This window comes from Eublepharis macularius, chromosome 9 (assembly GCF_028583425.1).
Source record: "Eublepharis macularius isolate TG4126 chromosome 9, MPM_Emac_v1.0, whole genome shotgun sequence".
NCBI classification, from domain to species: domain Eukaryota; kingdom Metazoa; phylum Chordata; class Lepidosauria; order Squamata; family Eublepharidae; genus Eublepharis; species Eublepharis macularius.
In genome coordinates, this window is record NC_072798.1 from 2690187 (window position 1) to 2700166 (window position 9980).

General features: G+C 49.4%; 1 protein-coding gene across 1 annotated transcript; it reads left to right on the forward strand.

Annotated features, from left to right (window-relative positions):
• Positions 1-2006: 2006 nt before the first annotated feature.
• LOC129335768 (C-type lectin LmsL-like) lies at positions 2007-9695 on the forward strand. Its single transcript, XM_054988559.1, has 6 exons — positions 2007-2018; positions 3462-3534; positions 5080-5171; positions 6584-6724; positions 7443-7557; positions 9628-9695. Exons 1-6 carry the CDS (start codon positions 2007-2009, stop codon positions 9693-9695), a joined length of 501 nt encoding a protein of 166 aa, XP_054844534.1.
• The last annotated feature ends 285 nt before the right edge of the window (positions 9696-9980 follow it).

The window sequence follows — 9980 nt, forward strand, 5'->3', positions numbered from 1 at the left end:
ACTGGCTTGGAAAAAATTGCTTCCTGATCCCAAAGTGGTGATCGGCATTGCCCTGGGCATGTAAGAAGGGGCCACGAGAAGTAAGCCCTGATGTAACTGTTCCTGCCCTCCCCCTCAAGATCTGCCCAGGTTCACAGAATCAGCATTGCTGTCAGATGGCCATCCGGCCTCTGCTTCAAAACCTCCAAAGAAGGAGAGCCCACCACCTCCCGAGGAAGCCGGTTCCACTCAGAGCCTTGCTACAAGTGACATTTTACACGTGAAGGATAAAGGATTATTTTCGCAAGTCTTTCTGGGAACTGAAGTTCCTCTCCCCCACCCCTTTTCCTTCTGTTCCTTCCCCTCGCTGCCTGAAGAGACAGAGAGAACCTACGGCAACATCAGCTTTTGCAAATCGTCTTGCTGGGGGGCGGGTGGGGGGGGGAATGCTCCGGAGAAAGCTGAGAAAGTTGCAGCTGCCTGCCCCAAAGATCATTGAGAGCAGGCTTGTGACTGGAGGAACGATCTGCAAAAGTTGTTGTTGCCGCAGGCTTTCTCTGTCTCTTCAGGCAGCGAGGGGAAGGAACAGAAGGAAAAGGGGTGGGGGAGAGGAACTTCAGTTCCCAGAAAGACTTGCGAAAATGATCCTTTATCCTTCACGTGTAAAATGTCACTTGTAGCAAGGCTCTGAGGGACTGCTCTGACTGTCATGCATTTCTTCCTAATGTTTTGCCTTTTACTGTGTACAGTAAGGGGAAGGAGAGATCTCTGGCAGAGCTATTTGCCCCTCAAAAATGGACTTTTGAATGGCAGAGTGGAGAAGCAAATGTCCAGAGCATGCTTCATTGACACAGAGTTCCAGTCCTTGGACGCAGATGATTTCTGCTTGCCATAGGAACATAATGGCCTAATCAAAAACATCCCATGTTTTTTGGGATGGTGAGGGGAGGGGGGTGTAGAGCATGGAAAATTTTCCTTTGCAGATTAGATTGACACCTTAAAACAGGAAGTAGCTCCTGCTCCCCTGGTATGTCATGAGTTCCAGCCACCCCCCTCTGCTTCTAAGATCCTGGCCTAACATTCTTCCCCTCCCACTGGCTCCCTTTCCACTTCTGCGGGGCTGGATCTTCCTTCATCCCTGGTAGGTTTCAGAGGAAACCATTCTGTGTATACCTTTGTCTCATGCCTCATGCATCATACACACCCACTCTCAATTGCTCCGTGTAGCCTGAAGACTCAAGGAACCAAAGTAGCCCTTTCTTCACACAAGCCACAGAAAGAGACAGAGGAGGTGTCTGAAACAGGGACAACGACAGGGGTAAGGGCAATTTCCACTGCTAACTTTCCTTGCCAGGGTCACTGGGTGTGCGTGGGGGGGAAGGTGGTTGTGAATTTCCTGCATTGTGCAGGGGGTTGGACTAGATGACCCTAGAGATCCCTTCCAACCCTAGGATTCTATGGTTCTCCATCCACCCCTCGGTGAGCATTCAGTAACAGCTGGTTCCACCTGTAGAGTTCACGTGGTGGTCAGGGTGGGAGAGCGCTGGAATTAATATTTCTCATCAAGTTATGGAATTTCTCAGAGAATGTATTTATTATCCAAAGTATTTTAAATTCTAAGCCAGTGAACCTCAAGCCTGCAAAGGGGAAAACACAAAGGTCAATATATATAATAATAACTGTTTGCTTATATACCTCCTTTCTAGGCAGATTAGTGCCCTACTTAGAACAGTGAACAAAGTCAGTGTTATTATTATCTTCACAATATAGCTGGGCAGTTGGGGCTAAGAGAAACGGCTTGCCCTAGGCCACCTTCCAAGCTCATAGCAGTAGAGGGAATCAAACCAGCAGAGTGCTGATTCACCGCCCAGCTACTTACCCAAGGGCCCCTTCTGAGCTCATGGCAGAAGTGGGATTCGAACCAGCAGAGTGCTGATTCACAGTCCAACCACTTAAGCACTATGCTACAGCAGCTCTTATAATAACGGCACTTGCTACTCTTCTAGACTGATTATTGCCCACTCAGGATGGTGAACAAAGTCAGTGTTATTATTATCATCCCCACAATCCAGCAGGGGAGCTGGGGTGAGAAGAGTGGCTTGCCCCAAGGCCGCCTGCAGAGCTCATGGCAGGAGTGGAATTCGAATCAGCAGAGTGCTGATACACAACCCAACCACTTAACCACTAAGCTATAGTAGCATGCGATCTATCATAGGTGAGCACACACACCCTACACATGCACGCGTGCACACACACATCTGTTTTATTTCAAAACAAATTCTTCTTGTTCATTCACACAAGTCAGTGCGCTCTAGTGGTTAGACTATCAGACTGGGGCAAGGGAGACCCGGATTTGAATCCCTACTGAACTGTGCAGCTCATTGGGTGACCTTGGGACGGTCACTCTCTCTGCCAGTCTAACTTCCCTTACAGGATTGTTGGGAGATAAAAACCAGGGTGTGCACGACAGGTTTGCTGCCATGAGTGCCTGGGAGGATGGGCAAGATAAAAACAAGATCGAACCTCAGCCCATGTTTATAACATCGGTCCTTGTGATCAGTTTTTTAAAGTGGGAAACACATTTTGGGTTCAGAGGAGTTCGCCGTGTTCGTCTGTAGTTGTAAAATAGTAAAGAGTCCAGTAGCACCTGTAAGACTAACCAAGTTTATTGTAGCAAGAACTTTCGAGAACCACAGCTCTCTTTGTCAGATGCATCGTCAGCTTTCGAGAATCACAGCCATCTGACGAACAGAGCTGTGGCTCTCGAAAGCTGATGATGCATCTGATGAAGACAGCTGTGGTTCTCGAAAGCTCATGCTACAATAAAGTTGGTTAGTCTTACAGGTGCTACCAGACTCTTTAACATTTTGAGTTTCCATCCAATTTGGACACTCCCTGTCAGATGTAATGCACATGAGTGGACAATTTTCACAAGCCAGAGTACGGTGCATGTTTGCTGCCCCTACCCACCCACCCTGGCTCAGCATTTGGCCTTCCTGCCCCATCATGATTGGCCTCAGGCAGTTTCTGAACAGAGGGGCTACAGTAGAACAGCAGGGTTTGAGTCCAGCGGCACCAACCAGATTTCCAGGAAAATCAGTTTTGGGGAGTTGGAGCTCCCGTCTTCAGACTGAAGAAGGTGTCTGAAGAAGGGAGCTCTCATCTCCAAGGGCTTCTGGATGACATGTTGTTTGTTTCCACTCTGACTTTCTCCAACAAAAGACTCATCATTTTGACTCTTTCCAGTCTGCCACTTGAGGTCTGGTCCATGAGCTGCCACTGAGTTCTCCCGTGCAATTTAACTTCTATATAAAACAGGGACGCTGGGAAAAATTGTCATGAATACTTGCCTGTTTAAAGCCAAGCAAATGTTCAGCCCCTTCGGTTGCCACAATGCGGCTGGATATAACACAGGAAGCTTGTACCAAAGGGAGCATCCGTGCCACTTCCAATTGCTCCCGTATTTTGTTCTCTCTCCACAGGGGCAGATGTTGTCAGTCTCCTATTTCCGAATCCTCCTTTGGGGCCTCCTGGTCATGCATAACTTTCTGCCAGGTCAGTCCATGCTGTGCACCTAACAAAGCTGAGGCCCCGTGGGATGGGTTGGCCCTCGGTGGTGAGGGAGAAACTTCCATACTTCCTCTGCATTGCTTCCATGCATAGTTTCATGGGTTATATTATTTTCTTGACTCTGAGAGAGAGGTGAAAATGCCAGCTATTTCCTTTTGAATAAACAGAACCATGTTGGATGTGAGCCAGCTGTGGACAGGCTGCCTTTATGGCACCTTCAAACAGTAATTTCCATTTCCATTATAGTTTAAACCACTATTTCCTCAAAGTGGATCTGCTTTGTAGAGCATCACTAACTAGAGATGAATGATGAGTGAACTGAGGTCAACAAATCAAGCTATTCTTACACGCCCAAGGTAACGCCAATCGCCACCTTGGGGTCAGGAATAGAGATGGGCACGAACCGAAATACAAACCAAAATTAAGCACGAACCAGGCCGGTTTGTGGTTCATGAACCACGGTTCACCAGATCCCATTTCTGACGAACTGCCACGAACTTTAGGCTGGTTCATTTGGTTCATTTTTTGGTTCGTCACTGCAGACAGGCTGGTGCCTATCAATTGGTTTCCTAGGCAACAGGGGATGGACTTTCTGCAGACCTTCTGCTGACCCGGAAGTGACCTTCTGCTGACCCGGAAGTGATGGTTTTCTGACCTGGTTGTGATGTTTTCATGAACCAAACAAACTGGTTTGTGAACCAGGGGCAGGTTTGTGAAAGTTCGTGGTTCGTGAAATTTGACGAACCATGAACCACATGGTTCGGTTTTTTTCCGGTTCATGCCCATCTCTAGTCATGAAGCAATTTTCCCCAGGCCAGTTTGGCTAGGGAGCCTGACGGTGTTTTGCCATCTTCTGGGCATAGAGCAGAGGTCACTGTGTGTGTGGGGAGGGGTAGTTGTGAATTTCCTGCATAGTGCAGGTGGTTGGACTAGATGACCCTGGCGGTCCCTTCCAACCCTATGATTCTATGATGCTATTTCTGACAATTTGAGACAATAGTTTGCTCCAAGCCCAGTGCAGATCCTATTGTGCCCACCTTCCCGGACTTGAGCCTCCTTGGCATTCTAGATCCACTTCCTCCATCTCATGAACTTGTGAACACAGCTCGTAGACTCCATAGTCCTTGTCTAGCTTGAGGGATTTCCCCCAAGGCAACACACAGCCTGCCCTTATAATCTAATAGCCGTGGATGGCCCCACGGGGGGAAAAATCACACAGGTAAAAAAGTTGCAGCAATATCACATATTCCTGCAAACTCAAGAGGACCCTCAAATGTGTAGAAAAATCTGAACTGCTTAAAAAACAAAATTAGGCAATAACTCGCCTGCTCCGAAGCTTTATTTGCTGTGCATAGACAATGCAAAATCAATCACCAACGGAGTTGTCACAATAGCAGTCCCAAAGGCCAGATATAAATCTGGTGGCAACATCAATGTCAAGCAGGTAAAAAGGGGAAGGGGCTTGCCTCACCCCTGCCTGAGCCTTTTTCTCCACAAGACAACTATTTCTCCCCTTTCCTCTGTCAACAGCGGGCACAGCATCCTGCCCCAAAGGCTGGCTGTCCTACTTCAGCAACTGCTATGGACTTTTTCCAGAACAGATGACCAGGGAAGAGGCAAAGGTGAGAAGCCATTGCCACAACCAAGCTGCCTAGTTGTTGTTCAGATTGTATATGCAAGTGGCTGTTTCTTCCTGCAGGAAAGAAATGGTCTAAATCAGGGGCCCAGCTGCCCCTGGTACGAGGTTGCCAGGACCCTCCGGTCGCGCAAAGCGCGTGAGCACTTCCAGCACCAACGTGATGATGTCACTTCCTGGAAGTGACATCACCGTGTCTGGCAGTGGGCATGCTCTCATGCTTTGCATGGGGTCAGTTCAACCAGCTGGGGGCCAAAACTGACCCCCTGCAAAGCATGTGAGCATGCCCACTGCCAGACACGGTGATGTCACTTCAGGAAATGATGTCGTTACACCTGCCGGGTGCTTGCGTGCTTGCTCAGGAGGTTCCTTGCTACCCAGACCTGTCCCCCTTGCCTTCCCCCCCCCACCAGCCAGGGAAACAGTGGCGGGGGGCAGAGGCTAGGAGCGGGGGATCCCCTGCCTCCACCGGGGGACTGGCAGCTTTAGCTCGGGTTTGATGCTATTATTAAACAAAAGGAGCAAAGGTGGGCGTTTTTGAGAAATGTAGAATATGTAACAGTAATTTCATAATGAAAACGTTCTTCTTGGTTCATGAGGTTGTATGTCTGGAATGGAATTGTACGGGGAGGGCTCTTTTACAAGTTTGTACTGGGCCCAACAGAACCAGTACTTTAGTGCTGGGCCAAGGATGGAGTCCCGGATGGAGGGGTGGGGGCAGGGAAAGCCTGCAAGGCCAGCTGGCCCAGGCAGCAGGGGGTGGAGAATGTGGAGTCCTACTCCAACCCTCACAGCTGCAGGCCGAGGAGGAGGTGGCTGGGGCTGCTCCTTCCCCATAGCTGGAAAGAAGCAGTAAGCTGTGAAACGCTAACTATAAACACATTGCATGTCCCAAATAATAAAACAATAGAGAGAGGGGGCCAGAGCAAAAGAGCAGGGTGCACCCCCATCAGAGGAGTAGGACCAAGGGAGCAGAGCCCCCTTTCCTCCACAGCGGAGACTAAAGGATGTAGGGTTGCCAACCTCCTGGTGTGGCCTGGAGATCTCCCAGAATTACAACTGATCTCCAGGCCACAGATATCAGCTTCCCGGGAGAAAATGGCTGCATTGCAAGATGCCTTCTATGGCATTATACCCTGCTGAGGTTCCTTTCCTCCTTAAACTCCACCCTCTCCAGGCTCCACCCCACCAAATCTCCAGGAATTTCCCAAACCCTGGGCAACCCTAGGTCAGAGGGAGGTGCCAGCTGCCAAGCTCAGCTCCTTCCTTCTCCGCTCCAGCACCCCTCTGGCAACGCCAAGTTGCATTTCTACAGCTGCAGTTTAGCACCGCCCCATCCTTCCACAGGCGCATACCCCTTTCTCTAGACTAAAACTGTTTGCTCTCTGTCTCTCACAGGAGGAATGTCAGAGCATTGGCCAGGGGGGCCATCTTGCATCCATCCTAAGTGACCAAGAGCTGGCCATGGTGACCAGATACATCACCACTCAGTTTAAAGGCGTAGGAAATGTCTGGATTGGGCTTAAGGACCGCTGGAGAGTGAGTGCCAAGCTCCTGCCCCTGTAGGTTTCAGGAGGAGAAGGAAGCAATGGAGGTAGCAAAAGAAAACATGTGAGAAGAAGATGCAGGAAGGGGGGAGAGGAAGAAGGCAGAACAGGCCTGCCAGGTGGGTCCAAATCATTCATTTTACTGGCCCGGCAGCCCTGTCCAATCTTTTGGTCAGTCCCAGTCCTTCTGGGAATGCTTCCGTCTTTCCAGCATGGCTCCTCCCAATTTTTGTGGTTTTAAAAAAGCCACCAAGGCCCCAGAATCTCCTCAATCTGGTGGAGTCCCAGGCTGTGGCCACTGCTCCTGCCCCTGGATTTGTCAAGCTATGCAGAGACAATCCCGTGCCCTATATGGCTTTGCTGCTCTTGAGTGGTGTGCAATTGACACACACACAAATTCTCTCTGGCCACGTGCCTGCGCTTACCGTTCAGCAGTAAAACATGCAGCGGCGGTGCTGAAATGGAGGGCCTCCACAGTAAATTAGCATCAGGCTATTGCTGTATATATAACGGCGCATTGGGACCAAGGGCGCTTCCTCATGTGCGCTGAGTCCGCCAGCTTGACTCTGAAAATTCGATGGATCTGGGCCACTCACCGGGCTTCCTTCTGCTGCTAAAACAGGAAGGCTGCAGTTGCTTGAGGAGGGGGCAATTAGGGTTCTTTTTCTGTCCCAGTAATAATAGCCCTGTGCCTTTTGCTATCTCTGCAGATCAGAAGGTGGAAATGGGATGATGGCTCAAAGACCACAGACCTTCACTGGACCTCGGGGGTACCCAGTATCTTTACAGGGTCAAAGTACTGTGCCTATATGATAGAACTGGAAGGTGAGCAATGTTAAACAAGCTATGCCTAAGAACTGCAGCTCTGGGGTGGATCAAGGCACGAGGACTCCTGTAATAAAGGCCCTGACCTGGATAGCCCAGGAGCACCTGATCTTGTCAGAAGCTACGCAGGGTCGGCCTTGGTTAGGAATTGGATGGGAGACCTCCAACAAAGACCAGGGTTGCTATGCAGAGGTAGGCAATAGCAAACCACCTCTGTTAGTCTCTTGCCATGAAAACTCTGCTAGGGGTCGCCATAAGTCAATGATGACTTTGAGGGGTAGTGTGGTGCAGTGGTCAGACTGCTGGAGTAGGAGATTCGGTTTCAAATCCCTGCTCTGCCAGGAAGCTCAGCGGTGACCCTGGACCAGTCATATACTCGCAGCCTTACCTACCTGGCAAGATGAAATGAGGAGGAAACTGTATATATCACTCCTAGCCTCATAGAGGAAAGGCAGGATAAGATCAGACAGATAGACCAATCCATTTCACCTGGTGTGAGATGGTGGGGGTGGTGACTGGCTGCCAGTTAGCAGCTCAGTGGGTAACATCTATTTTCCACACCTGCCCACCTGCCGTTCTGCAGCCTACATTGATGGGGCAACAGGTTTTCTGTGCCTTGTTAGTACTGGGAGGGACCAACCGGTCCTCTCACCCAACTTCTCACCAAGCAGCTGCAACTCAGAGCCAAGCTACAAGTGACGCCTGACACAGGTTGGACACTTGTCAGCTTCCCTCAAGTTTTGATGGGAAATGTAGGCGTCCTGATCTCGCAGCTGTAATGGAGAGCCAAGCTGTAAGACCAGAATGCCTACATTTCCCAACAAAACTTGAGGGAAGCTGACAAGAGTCCAACCTGTGTCAGGCGTCACTTGTAGCTTGGCTTTTAGAGGAAGGAAGCAGCTGGTAAAAGCTAAGGCTACACCATCTCTTTCGTTCTCAGGCCAGTGGGAAGGCCTGTCCCAGAAGCTTGTATGGGCATCAGAGTATGTCCCGTTTCGGCCCTATCATGACAGCAGGCTTCCTGAGCTGGTGGGCGTTGTTGCCTTCTCCTTCAGCTCATGCTAGAGAGTTGTAGACAGATCAGCTCCATGACTTTGTGAAGACACGCCACCTGAAACTTGCTCATCAAGATCCGACGCCAACAAAGCCCCGTTTGCAAAAGACTGGTGTAACAACAACACCTTTATCAAACAAGATGTGCTAGAATACAGCCCAAAATGGAAGGAGATTTTGGATTCTGTCAAATGTGTATTGGAACCTGAGACTTACTGGGGGCCGCGGGTGGGTCTGGTAGATTCTGGATTGCTCCTGTGTGAATAAAGCACTTCAGATATTGTAGGGTTGCCATCCTGGAGAATTAGGGGTGGAGCCTGGGGAGGGAGGCACCTGGGGATGAGAGAGATCTCAGCAGGGTATAATGCCAGAGCCCACCCTCCAAAGCAGCCATCTTCTCCAGGGGAAGCGACCTCTGTGGTCTGGAGTCTCTTGCAATTCCTGGAGATCTTCAGTCACCACCTGGAGGTTGGCAACCCTATGTTGCAACAATGCCAGGAAAATAATAGGAACTGGCTTATGTAGCTCAAGTCTGAACACCAGATGAACTTCCATTTGTATTCCTTACCCTCCCAAGGATATCACGTACAGCTCGTTTTTCCTTAGGCTCCAAGCAGGTTTGCACACGGCCACCGAAATTTTATTTATTTTTATTTAAAACGTTTTTATGCTGCCTTTCCACCCAAAGAGGTTCTCCAAAGTGGCAAACACTTGAACATTAAAACATTCGAACATATATAACATAATTCAATAAAAACATATAAACACATCAACACAAGGGCTAGGGGTACTTCCCTGTTCCTAGAATTTTATCCATGACAATACGCATTCCTTCTCCAAAGATGGGCTGATAAAGTATTGCTTGTCTGGAAGGACGAGAGGGTGCTCTGTCTCCCAGGGAACCATATACGGATCTTGGCCACCTTCAAAATTGAAACAGGGAGGCTCTCATGCTTTAAAGAACAGAAGGTTTGTGTGGACACTATCTTGTGATACTGTTTCTCCGTTGTCTTCTAGATTACAAGACCTGGAGAGATGCAGACTGTTCGGAAGAGTATGCCTTCCTATGCAAGATGAAGTCATAAGCAGAGGTTTCTTTTGTGTCCATACATCTCCAGGGCCTCCGTTTGATCAAAGGATGGCTTTCTTCCAAGAGCCTGAGGGCCAAGCTACAAGTGACGAACGACACTTGAACGGCAAGTGAACAGACTCACGTGTATTCCTCCCTGTTCACTTGCACTCCACTTGATGTGATCAGGTGGAGTGCAAGTGGAGTACAAGTGAACAGAGAGGAATACACGAGAGTCTGTTCACTAGCCGTTCACTAGCCGTTCAAGTGTCATTCGTCACTTGTAGCTTTGCTCTCAGAG

Coding starts and splice junctions, on each gene's coding strand:
- LOC129335768 (XM_054988559.1), top strand. Junction 6,725..7,442: donor GGCTTAAGGACCGCTGGAGA/GTGAGTGCCAAG, acceptor CTATCTCTGCAG/ATCAGAAGGTGGAAATGGGA. Junction 7,558..9,627: donor CTATATGATAGAACTGGAAG/GTGAGCAATGTT, acceptor GTTGTCTTCTAG/ATTACAAGACCTGGAGAGAT.